We start from the raw sequence: 27,516 nt of genomic DNA on the forward strand, positions 1-27,516 counted from the left end.
TGCAGTGCACGCGCGTGGCCCCGTTCTGCAGCCAAGGCGCGGGCTCCGCCGCCGCTGCAGCCACGCGCGCGGGGCCGGCGCGGGTGTCCCCGCGCGGCCGGGACCCACGGAACGGGAAGGCGGAGGGTGGCCCGGGCCGGGGGGGACACACTTACCGCCGCCTTRTAGATGTCGTCCATGGCGGGCGCTGGCGGGGACGGCGGCAGCTCTGCGGCGCGGCCGCCCGGCCCCGCTCATATAGGGGCGGGCGCCCGCCCTCCCCGCTGGAATGCGCCTGGAGGCGGGATGGGGACACGCGCCCCCCCCCCCCCGAGGGGCCGCAGGGCCCCGCGCAGCCTCCTCCCCGTCCCGCGCGCCCCGGGGACAGCGGGCACCCCCGGGAGGCCCCGCAGTGCGGAGCGGGCTTGCTGCGGGGCTGGTCCCCGTGGGCAGCGCCGGCCTCCTCGGGCGRCGTGGCCCCCGTCCCCGGTGGCTCCAGCCCAGCACGGGACGTGGGTTTTCCTTGGGTTTTCATCCCGCTGCGGGGATTCGAGGCTCCCTCTTGTGTCCGAAGGGCTCCAGTCCCGTCCACCCCGTCCGTCTGTCCCATCGAGCAGGCTGAGACCCGAGGGAAACGCGCACCATCCCGGTGCATCTCCCCTCTCCCCTCTCCGCTTTGCTTTCCCCTTTGGGGCACTTCCCCGTCCTCCAGAGCACAAGGAGGTGAATGAAGCTCCTAGCCTCAACAGAGTGACAATAAATGGATAAATAAGTAAATCTCCCACTAAAGGAATTGCCACCGGGGCTTTCTGGTGCTTTGCRCTGCGCTGCGCTCATCCGCAGCACCCGGGAGGGTCTCATGCGGTGACCATGGAGGGCCCTGGTGGCTGCTGGCAGCTGCACTGAGTCACGGCCTCAAGACACTGCCCCTGGGTGCAGATGCTGGGGTGCGTGACAGCACTGCCAGCACTGCTCAGGCAGGAGCAGGCCCTGCCCTCTGCACTGCAGCCCGCCCGCCCTCTGCTCAGCCCTGCCTTGGTCAGCACTGCAGCTGCCGGYGCTCCCAGGGGCATCACCTGCAACGTGCATGTCCCACACCCCAGCCCTTGGTGCGCTCGGGCTCCTTGCACTGCATGGCACTGCAACGCAGCACTGCATAGCGCTGCCGTGCAGYGCACAGCRCAGCATTGCACACCATCACTGTGCCACACTGCATTGCTCGACACCGCCCCGTCCAATAGCGCCTTGTACAGCATTGCACAGCACTGCATCAGCCCARTAACCACGTTGCACTGTACATCATTTCATGGCCTTGCCCAGCCCAGCACTGCACTAGGCTGCATTGCACTGCATTGCACCACACTGTATTGCACTTCACTGCATTGCAGCACACTGCTTTGCACCGCACTGTATTGCACTGCACTGTATTGCACTTCACTACATTGCACTGAACTGTATTGCACTTCACTGCATTGCACTTCACTGTATTGAACTTCACTGTATTGCACTGCACTGTATTGCACTGCACAGTATTGCGCTTCACTGCATTGCACTGTACTGTATTGCACCTCACTGCACCGCACTGTATTGCACTTCACTGCATTGCACTGAACTGCATTGCACTGCACTGTATTGCACTGCACCGCATTGCACCGCATTGCACCGCACTGTATTGCATCGCACCGCACCGCAGCCGACGCACGCGGGCACAGCTCAGTGCGCATGCGCATTCCCCGGGGACGACACGCCCCCTCCTCTTCAACAAGCCACGCCCCTCAAGGCTAAGCCCCGCCTCCTTCATAGAGCCACGCCCYCTACCCGGGCGACCAATAAAAGCGCGGTGGGCGGTCCGGGGCGGGCGTTGCGCGTGCGGGTGGGGGGGAGCCAAGATGGCGGCGGCGGCGGCGCGGGCCGAGGCGGCGGCCGGGGCGGGCGGCGGCGGCTGCGGCTGCGGGGAGACGGCGGCGACGGCGGCGCCGTGAGCGCCGAGCGCGGTGCCCTGCCCTGCCCTGCCCTGCCCGGCGCCCCGCGCCCCGCCGCGCCATGGAAGCGGCGGCGGAGGAGAGCGAGGAGCCGCCGCGCAGCGCCCGCGTGCTGGGCTCCGAGCTCGTGGACACCTACACGGTAGGGCCGCGGCGGCCCGCGCGGGTCTCCGGGGGGCGGACACCGCGGGACGCGGCCCGGGCGCTGCGCCCGGCCTCGTGGCACGCTGCGTGCGGGGGAGACCCTGCAGCAGCCCCGCTTATGTAACAGCAAAACGGCGCGGCCCTCGGGCTCTTTATTTATTATTATTATTTTTAATATTCAGAGCTAGTTTTGTTGTTCCTGACCCAATTTGCTCCCCGCTGTTTGGGGAGGAAGCGCCGGGCTGCGCGCGGATAACGTCTCCCGAACGCCGCCCTGTTACATAACTGGACATTTGTGTCCGCTCCTGCCTGGCTCTGCTGCGGGATTTGCAGGAGAACTGGGATCCCAGGGAGCTTCCCGCACTGGGAAACTACAGCGGGGAAAAGGAAGGGTGTAAGGGACTCAGTGTTTGTGGAAAAATGTGTATGTTAAGTATCAACTTAGGTTACCGGCAGTGGGAAAGGTAGTTGGAAGAAGCCCTCTTGGGCAACAGGAAAGAGAGGCCTGGTGTTGTCTTAATAAGCCCGAGCTTTAATGAGTAAAGCCCTGCCTTGGCAAGGGAGCTTGGTGGGCACGGCTCCCTTGCGTGCGGGTGACCCTTGGGGCGTCGYGTTGGTTTAACGCGAGCGGTTGTGTCCGCGGAGCGAGGCGCAAACACGAGCGCCCGGACCGCCTTGCTAAGGGGAACCCCCGTGAAACACGGGTCGGGAGCTTGAAATGAGGTTTTGGAGGTGGTTTTTTCCCAGGCAAGTTTGTGTTCAAGCTGCACATCACTCGGGGCATGGGGAGACCTTTGTGTCTGGTTTCTGTTTTAGCCACCAACCACAATTCAGGAGCACTAGGGGGTTTTCATGAGTGTTTTGCAATAACTATGATTGAGAAAGTGGATTTATGTTATAGTTTTTAACTTTAAAGTGGATTTATCTTAAATTTTGAAGTGCTCCCTGTCCCCATACTCCCCTAGGCCCAAGTTAAGGACGCAGAGATGAAATACTCACCAGCTTCAGCTTGCAGATCCTTGTCAGGGTACAAGCAAGGTTCATTAATACCATTAATGTGCTAAACTGAGCTGTAGTCCAGGCCTGTACCTTAGTCTGCTGCATGTAATATTCTGCAGATCCCCTGGTAGGTAGGGGTGGCATTTTAAGCCWCTGTTGTCAGATGCTTGGTTTAAGTCCTGATTTCTCATCTAATACATACGTTTCTGGGAATATCAGCTGTTTTAGTGCTGTCTTTCCAGAGGAATTAGAAAATAAGATGCTTGTATGGCAAAATTTCCCAGGAGTTGGGTGTATTTTGATTGTATTGCTGCATTTTCCAGGCAATCRTGCCTGGAAAGTTTACTTGTGGCAAACCTTTGGGAATTGTTAGCAGGACTCCAAAYCTGCAGGCAGCTTCTGCAAAAAGTCTCAAGTAGTTAGAAATACAGACATGTATCTTCAGTGAAAACAGGATTGATTTAGGAAGTGTTTCTCAAGATGAAATGATTTCCAACAGCCAATGTGGGTGSTTTGTGTTTAAAATACAGGTGTTGTGGTGCAAGGGACTTGACWTTGACCTGTACCTGAGTGGGAGTGAAATATGGGAGGTAGAAAAATCACTCAAATCCTGTAAAGATGAAAAGGGAAACAGAGCAGTATCAAGATTTTACATGTAGCCACTTTTACATGTGGCCATGAAGACATCAGTATTGCTATTTACATCCTTATTTTTGAAAGAATCAGTTTTCTTTTGGCATTGTTGCTTCCCATTCTGCCCTGCCCTTTAGAGCTCCAGCTTTCAAAATAAYCTCAGCAGAAGGAGTTGTATTTTAATGACATAGTTTGACATCCTGAGTTTAAATCCTATAAGATACTGAGGACAGGTCTATGCATTTTTTAAAAAATATTAGTGGTTTCTATTGGAATAGCTATGGTGGAAAATTATGGATTCATTCAGTGGAGAAGATATTCCACTTGTTAAAATTCTTCTGTTGTTTTCAGAAAGCCTGAGCACTTTCAGAAGGTAATTCTCTTACCTGGTCTCAGACTCCTCCAACACATGTGTTTTTCCTGCTGGTTCTTGACCAAAGGCTGTCTGGTCCTAAAAAAGGCCTTTAGGCAGCCAGTGCTTTATTTGCTTCCTGCTCTGCATTTATTTGCTTGGYCTAAATTGCTTTCCTGCCTCTCCTGTCTTCTGCAGCTGTTTCTAATATAGAAGCTTGCTTTGTTGTTAAGGAAAACACTGTGGCTTCCTTGGGTGGGTGTGAAGTGTACCTGACAAGGCAGGGAGGAGGAAGAGTTTTGGTTGCATCATTGTCCTGGCATTTGGGGTCTAGTGGCTGCAGTGCCACTGATGTCCTGGGCAGTTAGTTTTCTGTAAGGTGAGGAACCTGCCTCGTTCTTGAGTGTTCACACTGTTCCAGTGTGATGCTGCGTGAGACTTTCAGTGGAATTGCAGGTTTTCTGTAAAATTTGAGATGAGCAGGTTTTTATAAGCATTCAGGAAGAAGACAGGGATCAGCTTGGGATCAGCAGCGTTSATTTAACAGCAGGTTTAAAAGTCATAGTAAAATATTTCCTAGTAATTTACTTTAAATACTGAGGCAGATGAAAGGCATTCAGCKTGACTGGGGAGTGACTGCTTAATTGCAATGAGCTTGGGGTGACTGGYCTGTATAAACAACCTCATCAGTGAGAAACAATATCTTTAAAAATACAGCAGTAGGGGTCTGTTAAACACTTTACAAAGTAGAATTTAAATTAGCCAAAACAAATAATTTATAGAAAGGTATAGGATATTCATTACCCAGCCTGGTAGCAGGCACTTTGGAAACTGAGGAGATAGGTTCCCAGGGTGAAAACCTTTGRATGTAAACCCTTTCATGTTTCAGCTCCAAAGAAACATAATTTATGACAAAAATGCAAATGGAGAGTCCGTGTGGAGMGCTCACAAGGCTTTGGAGCATGTATGGATATTGCATTTGTGTCTGTTCTGCAAAGTAAAGGCAGTTTGTGAGTTAATCCGAAATCAGTTGCTCTCATTCTGTTACTGATGCTGCTTGGCAGGTGAGGATGTGCTGCTCGCTCTAGATGTGTTCTACATGGGCAACATGGTGACTTCTTAAAATCCTACTTGGAGGAGCCGTATCAGCACATATACAATTTGCACATTTTTTTGCCCAGGCTGCTTATCCCCTTGGTTCAGTATTCTCTTTCTAGAACTCATCAGCTCGTGCTATTTCAGCAAGAGAATACGAAACCTTTATTATGTTTACCCGGACTGATTTCAGTGTTGTAAAAAGAGAAGGTGCATTCCTCTCCTATCTCAAGCTGTCAGATTGGAACTGTGAAGTTTATTGGGTTGTCAGTGTCTAATCGTAGATATTACTCATTATGTATACAATCTGCGTTGCATTTAGCAGTGCTGCTTTATCTCCCACAAGATTTTTTACCACAGCTATCTTTTAAAACGAAGTAKTATCTTTATTATAGTGTCATATCTTTTTTTAGTTGTAATTTCAATCTTCTAGTTTCTTTGAGTCTCCCCTTGCTTTCCTCTGAGTTGCGAAACTTCTGAATATGCAAGTTATTCCTGTTCTAGCTTCCCTCAGCYCTGGTAAATAATCCTGACCTGCAGCTTCCCAACAACATGACGGGAAGTGGGATGCAAGCCTTAATTGGGGTTGTAATTCGGTGGAAACCGTTGTCATCTTTCAGTGCTCATAGGTCACAGACACGTTGTTTGCTGTGTGCACCAGCCAGACATCGTGATGCAGCGCTCTGTAGGACTTGTTTTCTCTGTTCAGCAAGCCAGCGTGTTGCAGGCTTAGATGTGCTCTGCRAAAAATGCATCTGTGCTATAGCTGTCAAAATTCAAATGGTTCTACATAGTGTTTGTTCTTCCACTGCTCTGTGCCAAGAGTAAGTGAAAACTGCCTTTCCTTTATGTATGGAATTGAAAAATGGCTGTTGATGTTCTTTTCTTCAAGTGGGATTAGCAGTAGATGTACRTCCTTCCTACAGCACCTGAATCAGGCCTGTGTGACCTGTGACAGCAAGCAAGCTCCCTGCTATTAGATGCTTTCAATATCTGCTTGTCACTTGGTATTTTTACAAAGAGGATGGTTGGAATAGGTAACAATCTCTTTAATTGGTGTATTTCAGGCAGCTGTGTGTGTAAAGAATTGGTTCTGCTGAGCCAGGGTGCTTTTGCACTGTTGTATTTCCTGTCTGGACAGTTTCCTTGTGGAGGCTTGAAGGCAAATTGCTGGTTTCCTGCAGGATCCCTCTAGAAAGTCACCTGCAATTAAAATCTTGGGTTGTGTCCATTCAGTRCATGCACAGTTAAAAATGAGTTGCCCTCTCTGAAGAAGTATTGTTTTAGTTATTTGTAATGGTTCTTTGGGCACAGTCATAATGATCAGGAAGCTCTATTATGTGTGCTTTTCCCTGGAAGGAATAAGCTAGTTAATATCCAGCCAACCCAAGGATTTGCTTGGACTTGTGAAGGTCAAGCTGCTTTTCCACAAGCGACAGCAGGGTGTTTGCCAAGTTGCTTTGTGAGACTCGGTCAATCTGTCTCTCGTTTGCTCTGGCTGGGTAGGAAAGGCAATTTCAGCTGGCTAGCAGAAATACACCAAAAAAGTAGCTCTGAGATGGTGGTGGTTAAACCTCTAGTTGRAAAAATAGTAGCTGTTTCTTGGAAGTAAGATGAGCATCTTCCCATTTTTGTGTGTACACCAGTCATGTGAGTGAGGTTCAGGCATCCTGCACCAGCACAAGCCACTGTAGAGATTAGCTAAGCTTTTAGTTAACCAGCATAATTTGCTGTGAATGTTGAATCACCCCATAGAAATACATTATTATATATGTATTGTGGTCAGCTTTTGACTATTGTTCTACATCCTTCCCTTACTCTACTCTCTTTGTTCTAGGTATACATTATTGAGGTCAGTGTTGGCAATCATCAGTGGACAGTCAAACATCGTTACAGCGATTTCCACGACCTGCATGAAAAGGTAAAGATAGCAAAACCGTGGCATTCCTCTCTTGCAAGACTTTATTACAAGTTGTGTAGCTCTCTTATAATATTTATTTCCTCAATAAAGTGTAAGCGTGCCTGCTAGATAGAAATTAAACCATTAAACTGCAAACTAAAGTTGTTTTTTAGCATGAGCAGCATTATCTGCCCTGATTACACCCGCTTCTTGAACTGTAAGAGATTGGCCTGRACACGAGCCTTGGACACAAGCCTGTATCGGGAAGAATTCAGTTCAGGCTGCAATCATTACAACTTTTGTTAGTGGAAATGTTTACGATAGCTACTTTGCTCACCAGATGCTGGGTTGGAACAAAGACAGTCTTCAAGGGGTTGCTAATAAGCTGTTGTTAGATGGATGCATGTGGCAGTTACTAACCAGCACTGATTAAAGACAGCACGTGAAAATGAGAGAAATTCCAGTATATTCCAGACCGGGTTCGTTTCTCAGGAACTCATTATTCTGCAGTTTTTTTCTTATAGCTGCATTCTGCTTTGTGGGGTGCATGTGTTTTGTGGAGCAATCCTGGGAGTGAGGCTGCTCAGAGTAGATGTGAATTTTCATAGATTCTCAGAATGCACAGTTATTAAATTTAATATAACTTTAAGATAAAAYGTTCCTTCTAAAAGGAACATTCCTAAAAGTTCCTTCCAACTAATGTTGGAAATTGAATAAGTGCTTTAATTTACTGAAATAATTTTGGTTTTGGATCTCACYGGGGACAGACATCATGCTCTTAATGCATTCATGTGTATCTTTCATGTAAGTTGAGGTTGCATCAGGCAATAACTCTCTCTTTTTCTGTCTTTCAGCTTGTTTCAGAAAAGAAAATAGATAAAAATTTGTTACCTCCTAAGAAGATTATTGGAAAAAATTCCAAAAGCCTTGTGGAGAAAAGACAAAAGGAATTAGAAGTCTACCTGCAAACCCTTCTAGTCAAGTTTCCTATCGCTGCTCCAAAAGTGCTGTCACACTTCCTGCACTTTCATTTATATGTAAGTTATGCTTTTAGCATATAACATGTCATACTGAGAGTCTCCAAGTCCACGACTTGCMAAGAATTGAATGTTAAAGCTTCTAAAATGGCGGGGGTTTTTTCAGGGTTTTGTGCAATGTAACACAATAAGCATGCTTTTGAGGAGAATTTTAACTCAGCCTTTATTGTAGTAGGTACTGTGCTGGGTAGGGAATGAGATAAGAAAATAAATGCTGGCAGAATATTTGCAGTCTGAGTAGAGCTTCAGCTGAATTGGCTGTTAAAGCTGACATCAGTAGYGCTGCCTCAGAGAACATGATGCAGTAGATCACCCCACTCCTCACACATTCAGTGGATGGAGCTCTGTTTCTGTTCTCATTGGAACAGTTTCTCCTCAAGAGCCCACTGTCAGAGCAGCCCAGACAGCCACTACTATTGAGCAGACGCAATACTGCAGTAAAGGAAGCGTGAAGCAAGTGATGACTTGCTTTTATGTTCAGAATGCAATTTTTTCATGCATCTTGTGAGTCATTAGTAGTTTGACGTCATGTTGTAAGGGGGAAAGTGGGCTTTATAAAGAGAAAAATCCACTGGAGAGCTCAAGTAGAAAGGAAGAGCAGTAAATGCTTTAGCTGAGATGGCTCCTTCTGGTTTCATACGAAGGCTTCAGGAATGAATCATAAGTGATCATCAGGTGTGCTAATTAAGACTGAACAAGAAGAAAAACTTGTCTTAGTTGTATGCTCTGAAAACAAGTGTCCTTTCCTGGGTTGCCATTGCCCTGCGGRGCTGGGGGAGCAACACTAGTTTGTGTTTGGATCAAGCCCTCTAAAATGGGCTTGAGTTCTAGAATGTTTTWAAAATGTGCATAATAACAAAAAGAAGTCTGTTCTCAGACAAAGCAAATTCCCAGATCTTGAGCAAATTGCATTTTCTGTTCTGYATCTTCTGTTCTGCTACCTTAAATGATCTAGTAATGTTTCTTTAATGTTCCAGTGCTGAATCATCCAACAGAGCTTTTAATCGGGCACAGCTTCTTCCTATTCCCTTCCCTTATTTATTTTCTTCTTCCTGATGCCAGTAGTCAAAATCCAACTTGCTGAAGCTTCTAGGAATTTAAACTTGCTCTAGTGCTAATCCTTTTATATTTAACTTTTCCAAAGAAGTAGCATTATTTAGGTAGGAGCACTCCTCRGTTGCTTTACCCCGTTGCGTTTTGGGAACAAAAGTCTTCCTTCATCTGCACTTTTGTCTTTAGTGGGTTGAGGTATAAATTCAGTTGTTTACTTGGAACTTGTTAGGGTAATTTTAAATATTTACATGAAACGTTAGCTATTCAGAAGAAAAGCTAAATATTTACCTTAGCAATTCTACTAGAAAACAATTTTCCTCCAGAACTTTGATCTTTTAAAATAACTGTTTTCAAGTAGTCCACGTGCAGAGTCTTTGCTTGTCCTCTGTGGGCATAATCCTAGTTGTATTGAAATGTGCCTGTCTGAAGCTCTGTTTYGTCAGTGTTTTGCAGGTGTCCTGTGGGTTTATTCCCTCGTTATGAATCACGAGGGCTTTGCCAGCAGAGCAAGCTCATCAAATATTTATTTCATGATAATCCATAAYATCTGTTTATCCTTTGCTGTACCTTATCAGATGTGTGTGTGTGTGTCTAGGGGAAGCTTTGCTATTGCAGTGTTTTTATGCTGTTCTTGAGGGCCCTTGGGAGAACTGTTGGAAACGCTCAGAACTCCTGACTTCCACCAAGCACTTGCTTGTTGTGGAGAGAAATATGTCTAAATGGAAGTGGGGAATACATGCACTGATCTCTGTGAATCCTCAGGTTTAGGAGGAACAAAGCCATCCATTGAGATATTTCAGTCTTTTCCTTCCTTTGGGAGCTGTCAGTACCTGGACTGGAAGCTGAGTTACCTGGATAGGCCCAGGAGGCTGGAGAACAGGCTTGCCAGTTATTTTCTCCAGCAAGTGTAATAGGGGTTGAAGTACAGAAGACTTAATCTCCCTTTTTCTCTATAGACTTGTTTGGCTGACGTTTTAGTATATTAGTGGTATTTCGAGGAAACGCTGAGTGTTGATGCATAAAGTTGTTAAAAGTATTCAAAGCCGCATTTTTGTTGAAAACAGCATACTTAGAAATTTGCCTAATGTGCCTGAATGGTTAAAGTTGCTTCCAAAACAAACTTGCTTTCAAGTTTGGCAAATAATGGGCAGTAATAGTTGCTGTAGCTACTGTTACCTTTTAATATATGCAAGATGTGCTTATAAGTTGAGTATCTCCCATCTTGGAAATAAAATCATGTATAATTAAATAATTTCAAGTTGTTATCTGGAGTAACTATGTAAATAACAGTCAATGACAGTGTTTTACTCTTTGCAGGAGATCAACGGGATCACTGCTGCACTGGCTGAGGAGCTCTTTCACAAAGGTAAGGAACTTGCCAGGAATTACCTGGGACTGGAGAGGTTCCTCTGTGTGTAAGTGCTCTATGTGTTAGATGCACAAAACCACATTATGTCTAATGTATTACTGTTCTTCCAGACTGCAGGGAAACACGACACGTTCTGGTCAGTTAATTAAAGGATGTTCCTTTTCTGAGGCTGCTGGATGAAAGTGGAATACAATTGCTGTAACTGCAATAGCTCTTTTTGTCTCTGCTGTAAATAGAACTGGTCCATTGACAGCAGGAGATGTGTGGACTGGTCAACTTAGGCTAATTTTGTTTTAAAGGAGATGCTAGAGGCTATTGTGTGTGCCAGCTGGAGCAGTAGTGGTCTTGGCTGAGGTGCTCTGGGAAGCCCTTTTCCATATGTTGCTTTAGATTGCTCTGGCACAAAATTAACTTTAGGTAAAGCCATTTCAGAGGGTCCATTCAACAAATTTGTAAACTTTTTAGTGCATTTAGTGCACTAACTTTTTAGTAGCTGTTTAAAATGGTAAAAATATACATTGTTTTGGTGCCTCAGTCTGATTTTTAGAGTATAAAGGGCAAATCTTTGATTTCTTAACTTAGGTCTTCTGCATTCCACTTGTTCTTTGGTCACCACTGAGGTTGTGCGACTCRTTGCAACAATATGTATAATGTTTATACTCTTCTTTTTCAGGGGAGCACTTGCTAATGGCTGGAGAAGTCTTTAGCATCAGACCCTTGCAGTTATATGCTGTTACACAACAGTTGCTACAGGGGAAGCCTACGTGTGCTAATGGAGATGCCAAAACGGATCTAGGGCACATTCTGGATTTCACTTGTAGACTCAAGTATTTAAAGGTGAGCTATACTGTAGAAATACTGCAGGCTCTGTTTCTAGGGGACTTTGAAAGGCTTCTTAGCAAGCCTGGAGTCTAGCGTGAACACACAGAAGCTGGACAGATGGTGCTATTTAAGCTCCTGTGAGCACTGAGATGTCTCTGAAGAGAGATTTATTTTGCCTGCATTCAGTACGCACCTAATTTCCTAACAAAGGCTGCTGTTTCTGTGGAATTTCAGTTGCCTTTGCCATTCTGTGGGTTTAAAGAATCCTCTGAAGTGAGGATTCTTTGAAGAAAAGTGTCTTTGAGAAAGGAAAAAAAATCATCCTCAGTTTTCAGGATTTGTGACTCCTAAATGCTTTTGAATGAGTCCTTAAGCATTTGAGATGTAGATAAGACCAGACAGAAAGCTGAAAGATTTCTCTGCAGATTTAGATGTTTCCAGAAGGCATTAGTGAACCAAACCGTTTTCATGCTGCTGACCACCTCTGAGGCCAAGCTATTAAGACTGAATGGAAATTTTAGTTACTTTTTTAATAYGTACCGAAGGAGTGGTCTGTGGTATTTTTTTTACTTTTTTTCTCCAAAATCATCTTGCCAGTGCCCTGAATTTCATGTTTAGTAGTGGAAATGAAGGTTGCTCTGTCTTGGGAGATCCAAATGTTGCAGAAAAGTGGCCCGTTAYGGATGTTTCGTCACGGTCTGATGAAAAGTTTTGTCAGTCTTGCTCAAGAGGTCTCTTTATTTGCATGCCCTGTGTGCTGCGGAACACAAGAACAAGGYGACAGTTTAAGGTTAGCCCTTCAGTTTCTGTGCATGCCTGGTGCAACACCTTTTCCCAAAGAACTGACTTGTCTGTAATTTTAGTGAATCATGAGCTATTTGAAAATTTGGCTGGAACTTGAAGGTTTTACCAAGTTGCTGTATTTGTGGTATAGCCTGTATGAGACTTCTGAAATGCAGACAAGTGATAGTATTAACTCTGGTTTTTATTGTTGATTTCTAGGTCAACGGAACAGGGGGACCTGTTGGAACCAGTAACATTCAGGAGCATCTCTTGCCTTTTGATCTGTCAATTTTTAAATCACTTCACCAAATAGAGGTAGGACTGATTTTTTGCTCATCCTGTCTTACAGGCTCTGTGAATGCCAGATCTGCTGCATATTTCTAAGTATGAGTAACTGTATAATTTGACTTGGTGCTCGTACAATGTTTGGAAATAATTGGGAAGACTTATCATTCTATTCTAATTAATAGTTTGGGGTTGGCTGGTACTGAGCTAATGTTTTCATCTTGTAGCAAACAAGTGTGTCATGAGATTGGCAGTGCTAATGTGGGCTGCCTTTCAAAGGAGGCAGGAGCCCTGCTGCATCTCTGTTCAGTGTCGTTTCCCTAATACACCAGTGAAATTGCTGCTTGTGGTGGTTTTGCAGAGCTTTACTGAGAAGCACTCGGTTGCTGCAGGGACTGTTGCAGACCTTTAGGTGGCAGAGATTCAGCATGGTTAACAAAGACTTCTGATCTTAAGCAGTTTGTACAGTTAATACGGTAGCTTCCTCAGTTCTTAGCATGGCCTCCTTGCTTCCCAAGGCACTTGATATCTTCATTTGCCATAAGGAACACATTAGGGTACACAAATGAACTTGTTTGCAGATGGAGCCACAGGTTTTGTTTGAGACACCACTCAGTATCAGTAAAATGCTGTTTACTGTTAGACTGCCTGGGTACTTTCATCTCGAGCAATATAGGGAGGGGCAGAGTTGATAAGAATCTTTACTCAATGAACTCTGTTTCACTTCTCTATTTGCTTTAGTTTTATGAAGTYTTGGTATTAGTGATTTGAATCTCCTGCTCGTCATTGTTACAAGAAGGAGGTTTTAATGARGTGCTGTAAAACCCAATATTAAAGCTTGCAGATGCCCCTTCCGTGTTTCTGCTCTCTAATGTTTGTTTCTGATTTTGTATCATGATTCTAATCTTCCCAAACAGATAAATCACTGTGGGGCAAAACTTATAAAAGGGCTGACTTCGTCAAAACATGCTCTGGCCACAATGAGTGTTCGGTTTTCAGCAACATCCATGAAGGTAAGAGCGATTTCCTGCTGCTGGGGGTAAAAGCACATGCAAAACTAACCTGCAGCAAGTGCCTGCAGGGCAGGTGCATGTGTCCCTTCACAGGGACATGGTGCTTGAGTCTCTTCAGGCAGAACTGAATGGTTCTCTGTGCTTTGATTTGTAACACTTCGTTGTTCTYGTCTTAAATAGGAAATCCTCGTGCCTGAGGCCTCTGAGTTTGATCAGTGGGAGCCAGAGGGTGCAACTTCAGGTTGTCCAGTGACTGCAATTATCCCAACATGGAGAACTTTGACGACTTTGGATATGAGTCACAACAGCATCTCTCAAATTGACGATTCGGTGGTAAGATTCATTTGAAAACTATTTTTCATTTTTATGAGGAGGGAAAGACTGGCTCTGTTCCTGTAGAGCCGTTGCATTTACTTCATATCTTCGGGGCTAAAGCTTGCTGCATGTTTTAAAACATTTCATTTTTCTGRCAGCCTTCTTGACATTACACAGTGTGTAGAGCATGGAAACAACATCTGAAGTGAAGCCAATACCCTGTTTTGGCTTTTTATCATTTGACTGTTAAGGAAAAAATCTGGCTTTTGTCACAGGAACATGTATGAAACATCCTTTTTTACTCCGACTACTCCTGTGAAACAGAGAAAATAGCTGCTTTTCTACCCAAATCAGAGTTGACAAATGTGACTTTAAGATGGGTTATTGAATACTTCTAAGGTGCAGCAACACAAGTTAAGGGCGTGTGCCTTCATTTTATTGCACTGTATCGCTAGTTTTTTAATAAACTGAGACAGTGTTCACTGGATGAGGCCCTTCGCTTGTCAGTCAGCTGCCCATGAAGGATGTATGCCCTGACTTAGRGGCTATGGTGCATTTTACCACAGGCATTCTTTCTCCTTCTAGAAATTAATTCCGAAGATTGAATTCCTGGATTTGAGTCACAACGGGGTGTCCCTGGTGGAAAACTTGCAGGTAAATGATGCTTTTTGAGGTGGGTTTTTATGCTAAGCCTGTTTCTTGTTTCAGAATTCTGTTGCTGGTCTCTGTCCTGGAAAACTGTTTKAAAGTAACAATGTCAAGTACTTTTTTTAATGGTGCATTGCATATTTGTTCTAGATATTTTCATTTCTTTGCTAATATTGTTGTGTCCTTTGTTCCTTGCCTTCAGTGCCAGACCCCTCTCTCAATCAGTAAAACTGCATTTGAGGAAGTTCCTGTTTTATGATTTCAGACCTAKGTTTTGAACAATTTCCTATCATGTCTTATGGCTAGGCAGTTTTTCTATGAACACTGTTGCACAGATCATAATTCTTGATGTTTGTSTTTAGTATGGTTTAATTTTAATGACTTGGTGTATGACATGGGTTCTCCATGCTTTTGTAGCATCTTTACAACCTTGTTCATCTGGATTTATCCTACAACAAGCTTACGACGCTAGAAGGTGTTCACACAAAACTAGGAAACATCAAAACCCTGAATTTAGCAGGAAATCAGTTGGAAAGGCTGTGTGGTCTTAACAAACTCTACTCGTTAGTCAACTTGGATCTAAGCAACAACAAAATAGAGCAGGTAACTGTTGGTTTTTATTTCCGTGTCAAACTGAATTGTGCTTTGAATTGCAAGAAACTTATTCTAAAGACTGAGATTGCAAATTCAAAGCGTCTCATCAGTCACCCTGGTTATTAACAGGAAATGAACAATATATAACCTTAATTTATGCTAGAGATGTTAAGCCTGTGTGACAGGGCTTCATTTATTTATTTGCCTTCATTTATTTTCCTATGAACTTTCAGATTGATGAAGTAAGAAATATAGGAAGCCTCCCTTGCTTAGAAAAGGTGATCTTATCCAGCAACCCTTTGAGCATCATTCCTGACTACCGGACCAAAGTCCTTGCTCAGTTTGGGGACAGGGCCTCAGAGGTAAGCCACAGTGCACTCCAAAGGGGGGAAAAAATGAGGAAAGTAGTGCAAATATTAGTAAAGGTGATGAGTTTTTACTGTGCGTTGGAAAAGGCCTTTAGAGAATCACATTTTATTAGTAATATGCCATTATGCCCGTGGATATAAAAGAAATGTTCCCCTGTCTTCACTTGGATAACAAAGCAGTATGTTAATACTGAAATATTTGTGCTAGAAAGGTCTTAAACTTTTCAAGTGTTTCTGAATGGACATTAAATTCATCCCAGCTTAGAGCAAGRGTCTAATGTGAAATGGTTTTTTGTATGTAGTCCACATTAAGCTAATATAATATTCATTCAAGAAGTTTGTTCTTTTCAGTGYAACTTTTGGATATATTACGTGTTTTCTTCAGGTCTGTTTGGATAACACTGTTACTACAGAAAAGGAACTAGACACTGTGGAAGTGCTGAAAGCTATTCAGAAAGCCAAGGAGGTGAAGCACAAACTGAGCAACTCGGATAAAAAGGTGAGCTGGAATTGTGCTAGGAGAAGGGAGTCAGTTGCTTATGATGTTTATGCTGCTGTCATGCTTACAAAAAACACTAAGATAATTTCCAGTTGGCCAAATGTATGCCAGTTAGACCAGCAGATAAATTAGGTCTGAGGGAGTTGATGAATTAAGCTTTCCTTGTAGCAATTCTTACAGTATCTTTGCTGCTTTAATGTGGGTTGAACTTTTTTTCTGTTATTTTCGGAATAATTTCAGTCATTATCTGGCCTTCCTTTCTGTGCTGGCTTGGTAGAGAGAAAGTGGGAGGAAAAGACAGGATGACTTAACACAGTGACTATATAGTGGACTGCTTTAAATAAGTGCAAAACCATAATCTTACTGTGTGCAGCAGAGTGCTGAAGTGACTTTGCCATCCTTCTTGTGGCTCTTTAGTCAGAAATCTGCATCCTCTCTGCTTTTTCACATGTGTGCCCTTAGCATTCTGTGTAGCTGATTAGTCCTAATTTGGAATTAAAATTATTTTCAGAGCTTGTTGTGTCGCTGCAGGGTAGAAATCTTGCTTTTATTGAGTGTTTTAGGAAGCTAACTCTTGTCAGYGAACACAATGATTAGTGATGACTTCTCAAAATGGATTTCTAGTGCAATTCCACTGCACTAAGAAAAGGGAAACCTCGGTGGATGCAACAAAGACGTGCCAACGCTAACTTCATTAATTACTAAATTGGAGAAAACTAGTGCTAAAATTGAGCAACCTTGTATAGCCAGGCTTTATTTTGGGATCAGATGTGTCCTGTGCGTTTAGTCTTGTCTTTACTCATGGCATACTTTCTTTATTAGATCAGTGAGGACTCCAGGCTCACTGCAGCGAGCTCCAAATCAAACTGTTCTTCTCTTACTGTTCGTCCTTCCTCTCCCTCTCTGCCTCGTCCTGTCAGCTCCAGCCAAGGTAATCATGTATGTATCGTGCTGCTGGGCCGAGCCTCTTGGCTCTGCTTTTGGAAGCTGCATTGATATACATGAGTAGTATGGGCATGGGGACAGGGCTTCCCAAGGCAGAATGAAGCAGAAGAGCGTGGCCGTGTGGGTGGAGAGCTTGGAAGCTGCTCGTGAACGGGCAGTTGTTCACTAGGGTTAAGTAAGYGGTGAAAATGGGCTGCAGGACTTGTCTCCTGCTGGCTATTTCTGCAGGACTAGATACCTCTTCTCAGTTGACGTATGTATCCTAGCTCCTTAATGGAAAACCTTGAAGTATAGCCTGTGTCAGAACTGCTGCTCGCAGTGTCTTGCTACCTGTTATTGGCGAGCAAATTGAGCGATGAGAAAGCATCTGTCTCACTGGGGCTTTTTGCCCAGAATTACATTTCCATCATGAAATCTGAAAGACCTAAGGAGCAGTACGTGAGGAAAGCCAAGTTATGGGATTGGTGATAGCTCCGAGCTTGTGTTTTTGGCGTGTCTGTGCTGTAACTCCTGGTAGCTTTTCCTGGAGGCTTTTATTGCATGCTTGAAAAAAGAAAGCGCTTGTTGCACTGGGAACTTAGAAAAATGGAGCACTTTTTGAGCTATTGCAGGAGCCTTTCAGATTAGATACGATTACAGGRATTTTGTGACTGGGAATAGGAGAACATGCCTTCTGCTTTTGCCTGGTTAGAAAATCTGCTCCATTGCTGTGTTTTCTGCCAAATCAGAAGAGGCTTCTAAGTTCAATCTGTAATGATGGATTTTTTTTTTCCGGGAGCATTTGACTTAAGGACAAACAACTGAGAACAGCTACTGATATTATTATGTAGCTCATTTAGTCTTATAATACTTTTGGATAGCCTCTGTCACCTGCAGATAAAATGSTGACAGCTTTTCCCAGTATATGTGCAAGAAATACTTTGGATAACTGGAAATGAATTCTTGCTTTAGAGTATATATCACTCAAGCTATAGGATTGAGGCAGTTTGTATAAGAATCTGCTGGGTTTTGTAGGTCTAGCTGTAAAAATGTATGGTAGCAATAGCTGTGACCTTAAGAGTGTTAATCAGCAGCCTTTTCATGTTGTAATGAACTTCTAGGAGCTAGTGTGCTGAGAAAAATCAGCTTTTCTGAATTACATGGGAGCRTTGTAGAAATGTGCAACAAGATTAGTAAGATTTGAGATATATTTGCATTAGTCTTTTTCCATAAAGTTTCTTTACTAAAATCTTAGGAAAGGCTACTATAAGTAGCAGAAAAATGCCAGAGGAATAGCTCAGGCTAGCTTGAATGGAGCTTTAATGCAGCTTTAATGGTAGAAGTCTRTTGCTTGCTGTGTATTTAGCTCTTAAGGGCTGCTTTCAGAATACAGATGGTGAAAAATCTATGTAGAAATGTTGAAATGTGCTGGGTAATGAGTTTCACTGGATCTTAAAGCATGAATAATGGAATTAATTTCCTGATGTGCTATTTCGATGAATTGTTTTCTCTGCAGTTTTTGTAGACACCATCTGTTTCCGTAACATATTACTCAAATAAAATGTCATTGAGAAATGGCTTATGGAAAAAGATTAAATATTTATGTAGGAAACAGAAAACCAAAAATAAGGCYGTCATGTTCTATTTTTCCTGTCAGTTTGAGTTTCCTTCTTGCAAACGKTGTTTTTGCTCAAGTAATAAATACCTTTTGCTCTTCCTCTGGCTGTGAGACAATTTTGTGTAATCTGATGAACTTTGCCATGGGTCCAGGAAAGTGCTGCATGCAGGAGTTTTTATGCTTGTGTCAGTCATATGTTCACGTGCAATTCTAGTTTTATTTGTGCATTTATACACTTGAACTGCTGGCTTCAGGGGTAGCATTGAAAACTGATTTKCTGGGTTGTATTAGTGCAATGCTGCAAAAGCCAAGCAAGCAGAAAAAGCAACTCACGTATTTCTTAGAGAAAATGTTTCCTGATCAGTCGTCTTTGAACACATCCAAAAGGTTCCAAGTAAGGTGAGTTAATTCCCCAGAACCAGAGAGCACCAGAAGTTCTCAAAATGGGTGAGTTTCTGAGGGTTTGACTCCTTTAACTTGAAGCCTCCAGAAAATGGGCATTATGTTAGAGTTGCCAACGAGCAGGTGCTTTGCTGCTGGTTTTGGTAGCCTGGGCAATGTTTTGATGACCTAACTCAGAAGTCATATGAAAACTTCTCATGCTGGATAATGGCCTTGATGCTGATTGAGTTTTAACTGCTGTGCACCTGATTCTGCTTTGTCCCAGCTATTATGTGCAGACATCCTTTACCTTAATCAAGATATAGCTAGAACTTACTAGGTAGCCTGTTTTGCAGCCCTTGTCTTTGTTTCAGTKTTTTAAGAATGATTTGTATTTATTCTAGAAATAACTGATAGTGAAACAGTCCTAGCCAGCGGCTCGTTGCAGTCCACTGGTTTGACTCCTACAGACCATACAGTTCCCCAGAGATGCTCTGAAATGTCAGACTCCAGATGTAAAAATCAGGTAAATATGCTTCTTATGTTTATAGCATAAAGTTTCCTGCCAGTTTAGTTCTGATGTTAAACCTCTCWTGTCAAAATAATTCATAGCAAAATCATTTTGATTGGATTATTCTGGAAAAGAGAGGTAGCTTTAAACTGTGTGAAGGTTGGTCCTCCTTTTAAATTAAGCAAATAAGTCCATTTTAGAGTTGTAGATTACTGGTATCGCTGTCTTTATTGCTTTTAAAGTCAAGGACTGGCAATGTGTTGATGCAGCATTGCTATCACATGTCACTTAGTATAGCCACCTAATGAGTGTAGGACTCTGCTGTTGTGACAACATCGGTCTGTGCAAGAAACTTCTGTAATAGAGTTGTTTTCTCCTTCMAATTTCTGCTGCTTGATAGCTTCTAACTTATACTTCTTCATTAATATGTGTGCTGGCTTAAGGGGAGGAGTTCKGGGTTCTCCTCCTTTGCCACCACTGGAGCTGGTCATAAGGGGCTTCCTTACCCTTTTGCAGAGCTTTACACAGCTTCAGTRAAATTTTATCATCTGCAGAAAGAGTGTATATGGGCTATAGGTTGGATCTGTGCCCAGATCAGCAGCAGAGTSTGCCCTTGCCTGCCTTAATTGAAAGCCCAATGTGAAGTAAACAGGTGTAAACCCTTTTAGGATCCTCACCCTGGATTCTCAAAGTAGATTCTGCAAGGGYAGCTATTCAGCTGCACGGCAGTCAGGACTTTGCAGTGGGTAGACTAGCTTTAAAATGCCGAGGCCAACGTTAGCCTCGATTTTCATGCATGCTGAAGTGTGAGCAGCCCTAGGTAGTAGTTGGTGGCTTCCTGATGTTTGTTTTCTCCTTCTAAGGCACCTGCCTCTCTCTTGGATTCATCCAAAGAAAATGGAAGAGGTCATCATATGTGGTAAGCTAGGTATCTAAGCTTTGGTTTAAATCTCCCTATCAGCTTTTCTATAATAACTACAGACACTGCATTTTTAAAACTCAGCCTTTAAGGCAAAACATTCTCTCTCACTGTATGCTGCGTTTCTTTGACCGAAGGCAGCTTCATGGTGCAAAGTGTTTTTGAACTCTGAGCTGTTGGAGACTTTGCCAGTAGCTGTTTGCAGAATGCCTTAACTCACAGATAGGCTGCTTAGAGTTGGGAAATGTAAGACAAGTAAACTTTTTAGCTCTTACTTTCTATAGAATTACATTGCTGGCCTTTTAAGCCAGTGGCTGTGCGCAGTACAAAAACACTGACTAAACAGCGTTAGCAAGATGAAGTCCCCAAGCTTTGAGAAGCAGCAGTGTGAATCATAGGCAGTTATGACTATTATAAACTTCAAGCTTGTGCTTACCGTGACTCTTATCTCTTTTGAAGTCTGGATCATTCCAAGGAAGAGCACTGTGCAGCGCCTGATCCCTGCAACACCGTCATCTTGCCTTTTAATTGCATGTCATACACTGCCACAAACCAGGATTTTATCCAGCACCTTTCTGCCTTGATCCTGCAGACTGTGCAGAGGTCGCCCCGCTCCTTTACAGAGAATAAAGGGAACCCTCTGGGTGATTCCACAGCCATAGAGAAAGAGGATGGATATTTTGAAATGGGACTTCACGAAGGAGAACAGACTTTCCAGTTCAGCATGACTTCAGATACTCAGTCATCTGACAGCACAGCAGCGGACAGTGTGGATGTAACCAGAGTTCTCTGGAGTTTTTCAATTCACATTCATAAAGGCCTCAGGCAGTTTGCTTCCTGTTGGGTTTTGACCGATAGTATGGTAGCTGTGTTTGAGATTCCTCCTCAGGAGTTGAGAGGAAACTGCCAGCACATCCCTTCTGCCTTGAAGTTAACACTGTGTTTTCCCTACACGGATCTCATGGAGTTTGGCTTTCTTATGCCTGAAATCTGTTTGACACTCAAGCTGAAAAGCAGTGACCACTGCTTGTTTGTGCTTGCGGACCCCCAGAACCTTCAGGACTTTTACTCCTGTTTACACACGTGTTGCTCTCAACACTGCATGTCAGTGTTACCGGGCTCCCCACTGTGCCGTGGAAAAACAAACCTCCAAGAGTTTCTCTGTCAGCTTATGGAATGGAACTGCATATCCTCAGAGCGTGTAGAGATAAAAGGTTGCTTCCCAACATATCTTGTTTACGGGAATAAAACTAACGTTCGCAAGGCCTTGCATCAAGCAGAACCAGCTGAGAATAACAAAGCGTGGTCCAAAAGCGTGGTCCAAACCGCTTTGTGTTCYGCACTTTATCCAACAGTGCATAAATCTGCTGAACAGGGCCCCTGTGTGCTCCATCCCTGTTGGATATTACTGACACCTCGGCGTCTGTACATAGTTAAGGTAGATTTCAGTGTGCTGCCAGGCCAAGGGGTAGGTGCCGAAGACCTGAGAAGGGTCTTCAAGCTGAGCAGGATTCCACTAGCATCAGTCGTGTTAYATCCAACCCACGGCTCCACCCAACAGGAGGGCTCGTTTCTGGACGGGCACGTGCTGGAGTTGCTCGTTGGATACAGACTGGTTACCGCAGTATTTGTTCTACCTCATGAGAAATTCCACTTCCTAAGAATTTACAGCCTTTTACGGACGCTCCTGCAGGATGTGAAGACTATTGTTATTTTCAAAGCCTTCAACAAATCGGAGTCTGCAAGAAATCACTTCCTGGAGCCCAGCATGCATGGGCAGTCAGCAAGGTAATGACAATTTTTACTTGAGTTTTCTTTTGCAGTTGCACCTTATTTTCTCATGGATGGAGAAATTCTCACTTCTCCACTTCCTTGCAGGGTGCCGAGGTCCTGTCAGACTGACCGGTTTTCCCTTCATGCGTAGGTCATAAACACATAAATGTTGATGTTGCCTTTTTTGGCTCTGTCTCCTAGCTTTTGCAAGCCTCATCTGACCCTGTCATCTTTATACCCGTCTGAATTTCTTCTGCAGAAGATTACAGAAGATAACCAGATTCCACTTCACGTCCACGTTTCGGCGTCTCTGCAGTACGTTGCCGGGCTGAAGGGAAATGCCCTCGTTGAGTTTTTCCATAACAACATTGCAGAGGTAATGTGCCTAACCCAGGTGTATAAAAAGATGTGACCTTCTAGTACTCGATAAAAATAGTTACCTGACAAAATTAGCGAGTAATTTGCTGACTTAATTGTTTAATGCATGTGCATAAATACAAGACAGCATGGACTTGGCTGTAGAGACCGTGGAAACGTAGGCAGAGAAGAAGAACTTAGTCAAGTTTTAGACTAAGTGGAAGGTTTGAAAGCACTACTCTTGGCTCAAATCATGATATGACTTGTAGAAAGAWAGATTGTTGTGTTCAGAAAAAATTACATTTTTATTCTTTCCCCTCGTTTCCAAATCTTCTGAGGTAAGTACTGTTTATAAGTTGTGCCACTCTTTGTACACATGGGGGAGCTGATAATGACAGCAAGTGACTCATCTGAATTCACAGTAAGCTCCTCAAGCTTTGAGGATACCTGGCTGTAACAGCAGCTTTCGTTACTACCTCTGTTTCCATCCTCTCTCATGAGGCCCTTTGAATGCAGCCCCTCAGTAGCATCTGCAAGCTTAATAGGYTTGCTGAGGTTTGGGAAGTGCTGCTCTGTTCAGAAGCAAACAAAATTGTTTTCAGTGTCTACACTAGGAAGACTTTGTGCATTAAGTATTTTTCTAATTTCTTGTTTTCTAGAAACAATTAGTTCACAACAGAAGAGTATTTTCTTACATACACAAAACTCTTTCTGTAGACAGCTATTAGAGCTGTGTCCAGCAACTTTGGGATGAGCTTTGACTCTTTGATAATGGTGTTTTCAGATGCTTCAGGTTTAGAAACTGTGTTTATAGGAATCTAAAACTGCCTCCAAGCTGATGAAACTGTCTGAAAGATGAAAATGCACAAATGAAGTGATTTGTGTCTTAGGTGGAAAATGAAGAGCTGAGGCATCTCATGTGGTCTTYGGTTCTGTTTTACAAAACCCCTGATGTGGAAGTGATGGCTTGTGTGCTTCTCTCCACAAAAGCCATTTATTTTCTGTTGGACGACTCTCTCATTCGTGCTCACGAGCACCAGACAGGTAAGGGTTGTTAACTTCAAACTTCTAATAAAGTAACAAACTTGGTCTGTTTGCCTTCTCTTCACATACCAGTCTTGCCTGGCACTACTTTTTGAGCCTTCTAATTGAGGAAGAGGGCTACATAATCTGCTTGCTGCAAAGTCCTCTTGCAAGAGCTTTATTTTTTAAAAAGCAGGTTTTGGTCTTGTCATGGCTGCTKCTTGTACAGGCCCTTCCATGTGCTGCGTGGTCCAAGGTGTTTCAYGTGTCATTTAATACTCTTAGCCTCACCTCAGCTGCTAAAAACATAGTCACAGAAAGTCATGGTGTGCATTTAACTGTGTGACTGCTCAATGAAAGCACGTGCTATTTTGAATCTGTGATGCAGCTGCTTCCAAAGCAGGGGGGGCAATGACATTTGTATCAAGTATCCTTGATACTTGACAACTTATTGAGAAATTATGCTTTTGGGAAGCTTTTTTTTTTTTTGGAGCTTTTTCCTATATTTCTTCAACAGATTTTTGGATCCAGGAGAGCTCAGACTGCAAGAACAGCGTTTTCCACCTCTCTTGCTGCTTTGTGCTAAAACTTAATGATCTGCAGTCAGTGAATGTTGGCCTGTTTGACCAGTACTTCAGAATTACTGGTGAGTACATTGTAAGCTCTAAGTTTTCCTAGTTGCTTTTGTCTCTCCAGTTGTCTGCTGCTGCTTTTTCTGAAAAGGAGTTAATATAATGCTGTTAGTGCTGTATAAGAGAGTAGGCTGATAATGTCTTGTTAGACCTTGCACTCAGTTACTAGGAGGCTTAAGATCAATGCATCAATTGGTCACACAAGTATTTCTACAAGTTTGTGTCTTAGTGAGAGRTTGAATAGGAAGTCTTAAGACGTCSTTGTAGCAAGGCTTTGGTTTGCAGTGAGGAGTAAAATCAAGGTACTGTCCATACTGCAAAATGTGTAGCTGACAGATGACTTTTTAGATGTAAAATGAGGCTTTAAAGTCTACCAMTACAGGACACTTGAATTTAAATTATGTGGAAATTTAAATCTTCTGCTTCGCCCCAGAGTCTCAATCTCTGTGAGGATGAGCCTGTACAGTAGCAGGAATGCACTTTTTTGCAATAAATGTGCRTTGTGTTTTAATTCAAGAGCAATTGCACATGGTATTTTCAAGGAGGTTGTAAAGCATTGTTGTCATTGTCAAGGATTAGAAAGTTATCCAAAAAAACGCTGCATTTGCAATTGSTTATTATTGAAAGACCTAATTCTTGCAAGCAGTATTTTTTGACAATAGCTCTGTATTGGTAGAAAATATTGTAATGAAGCTATCTATGTTGAGATGTGTGAATGCTTTATGTTCTGCCTCCTTTGCAGGACACTCTGCTGATCACATAGTCGCCTGCTTGACCAGAGATAGCTACAACACTCACGCCTTCATCCAGCAGCTTATGGCGGTTCTGTCCTTGCTGGCACGCACGCCTTCGCCTGAACCAGTAGATAAGGACTTCTACTCTGAATTTGGGAATAAAAACACAGGTAAAAGGTCTCTTCTATAAGGCTTAAGCTGCTCAGGCTGGGTTTTTAGAGCATCATTTCCAGGACAGTGATAAACTCCTTCAGAGGATGTGTCCTGGTCCTGATACTTCAGTCAAACTCCCATACTCTAATCGCAGTCTTCCAGGCTCTATGGTTCCTGGTTTGGTCAAATAAAGGAATCCTGATATTCTGTGAGAATGCAGAGAAGCGAAAACTAGACCTCTTTAAGGCATGTGGGGTTCAACTCAAATGTCAGATGAAGCTGTTCTGCCTTAAAGTTCTAAAACCAGCTCATGGTGCAAAATAAAATGGCATTTTCCAGAGGAGTGTTTATTACCGTCACTCTTAAGGTAAAGCCTTGTAAGCTGAAAAAGTGCAAGGACTGAAGGGAGAGATAATATCTCGTATTAGAGGATTAATTATTTTTTTGGTGAAAAAGCAGATAAACTTACAGGCACAAGATTCCTGCAAGCTTTGCTGCATTTTTCTGCCACAGAGCAGGGAGTGAAGTAGGCCACAGTGCAGCTTGACTTCCTGCTCTTCCAGGAGCTGCTTATCCCTAAAGCAGCAGTTCACCTTGATCTTTTTTCTTTATTTCCCCCCTCCTCTTCCTGTCTGCTTAGAAAGAGCAGGGATTTTGTTTGTGTTCCGTGCTCTGATCAGGCTTTCAGGCAGTTCAGAACAGAGGAGTGGGAAGGGGGAGACAGGAAACAAGCKGGTAGGAAGGCAGATAGTCTCTGGCCTAAGAATCAGGCTGTATTTCCTTCTGCCTCTTCTGCTTCTAACTTCCTTGAGTAACGTGGTTAAAGATTAGCAGAAAAACAGCAATGCAAAACACTSCAGTAGAGATTAGCAAAATCCAAATAATTATCAGCGTTGCATAAACTTCAAACTATGTAAATGGGTTTAAAACTTGAGTTATTTCAACTGCAGCTACTTATCGAAAGTTGTTGTCTATCCTCATGCATGAAGAAAATATTGACTAGTAACATATGTTTATTCTTGCAGGAAAAATGGACAATTATGAACTGATTCACTCTAGCAGAGTAAAATTTATTTATCCCAGCGAAGAGGAAATTGGGGACCTTGCTTTTCTAGTGGCAGAGAAGATGGATGGTTTGAGTAACCTTCAGTCCCTCAATATCCTTTTGTAYGTGTTGGCATTTCAAGTAAATCATGTAGAAGGATCTGTCTCAAATCGTAATGTGCTGCAGCCTAAAACACTAATATTAACCAGCTCTGACTTGTTCCTCTTTGATGAAGATTATATCAGTTACCCACTTCCTGAATTTGCTAAGGAGCCCCCAAAGAAAGATAAATATCAGCTGGCAGATGGCAGACGAATCCGGGATTTAGACCGGGTGCTTATGGGCTACCAGACGTATCCGCAGGCCCTCACGTTTGTGTTTGACGACGTTCAGAACCAGGATCTGATGCAGAACTTAACKCTGGATCACTTCGGAGAGCCCGAGAGCGCCCCAAAGGGACACGCGAAGCCAGAAGGCGGCAGGAGCGGAGAGATCCAGTGGTACGTCTTCATCCCGAGCGCCGAGAGCAGGGAAAAGCTGATTTCCCTGCTTGCAAGGCAGTGGGAGATGCTCTGTGGCAGGGAGCTGCCCTTGGAGCTCACTGGGTAACTACTGCCCTGTCCCCGTGGTCGCAGCCTCTACTGCAACGTCGGACACAGTAGGTAGACCTGTCCAGTCCTGCTCCTCTAGTGAGGAGCTGACCTGGGCTCCCCTGTTCCCTGCTGCAGTGAACACTTACTAGTCCCCAGAGTTMTTCTGCCGTGTTAACCAGGGATTGAACTTTTTGTAAAGTCTATTTTTTACGCACTACTAGATACTGAAAAATTCATGAGACTTCCTGGGAAACTGTATGGAAAAATAAAGGAGTCAACACTAGATATGCTGTCGTCTAGGGCTGTTACTTTCCACTGTTGTTTTTCCTGTATATATTACTCTAACTGTTCTATACAAATGGTAATGTGTAAATAATGGTAAATGCTTGTGTATGTTCAAGTGCAATGTTCTTTGTACAAGATGTATTTTGGGTATGCTGCTAATGCTGCTTATTTAATGACCTTACAAAGAGTTTTACTATTACTTCTTTCTGAGGCCAAATGCAGTTATTTGCTGCCAATCATGAACGTTGCAGTAATGAGAGCTACGTGCAGAAACTGTATTTTCACCTGAAATTATGGTTTCTTAGGCATTCTTTTTCCTTAGTCAAGGAAGGAGTATTTGCATTGATACTCTCGGAACTGAAGAGTACCCAACATGGATAGGTGAGTGTTTTGTCAGCAAATAATGAATTTGTATCTCTGAGCATCGAGTCTTTCTTTTGCCTACTTTGTCAATAAAAATACAGTGTAATTTGACCCTTTTTTTCCCGATTGTGTCTCTTATTCAGGCTTATCTTGTGTTTGCTGGGTGTCATAAAGCACTGGGGCGCATCCTTTAATACCATTAGGTAGGAAGAAAAACAGCTCCTAAAGTAAAAGACATAGGGATAAGGTGATATTAAAAGCTTCGATCTTTACTAACTCTTTTTGAAGTAATTTTGTTAGCTTACTCGATGCAATTATTTCTGACAAGATGCAAG

General features: G+C 43.5%; 1 protein-coding gene across 1 annotated transcript; it reads left to right on the forward strand.

Moving 5' to 3' along the window:
* Positions 1-2,022: 2,022 nt before the first annotated feature.
* NISCH (nischarin) lies at positions 2,023-27,254 on the forward strand. The gene is made up of 21 exons (XM_026046141.1): positions 2,023-2,103; positions 7,022-7,105; positions 7,939-8,121; positions 10,492-10,540; positions 11,217-11,380; positions 12,368-12,463; positions 13,351-13,446; positions 13,627-13,779; positions 14,347-14,415; positions 14,827-15,012; positions 15,237-15,365; positions 15,757-15,870; positions 16,693-16,801; positions 19,198-19,319; positions 20,168-20,223; positions 20,683-22,011; positions 22,198-22,372; positions 23,244-23,397; positions 23,894-24,022; positions 24,751-24,912; positions 25,921-27,254. The coding sequence occupies exons 1-21, from the start codon at positions 2,023-2,025 to the stop codon at positions 26,547-26,549; spliced, it is 4,269 nt and encodes a 1,422-aa protein (XP_025901926.1). The 3' UTR covers positions 26,550-27,254.
* Positions 27,255-27,516: the final 262 nt, after the last annotated feature.

The sequence above is a fragment of the Nothoprocta perdicaria genome, unplaced genomic scaffold (genome assembly GCF_003342845.1).
Source record: "Nothoprocta perdicaria isolate Ctin4 unplaced genomic scaffold, notPer1 scaffold_42, whole genome shotgun sequence".
NCBI classification, from domain to species: Eukaryota; Metazoa; Chordata; class Aves; order Tinamiformes; family Tinamidae; genus Nothoprocta; species Nothoprocta perdicaria.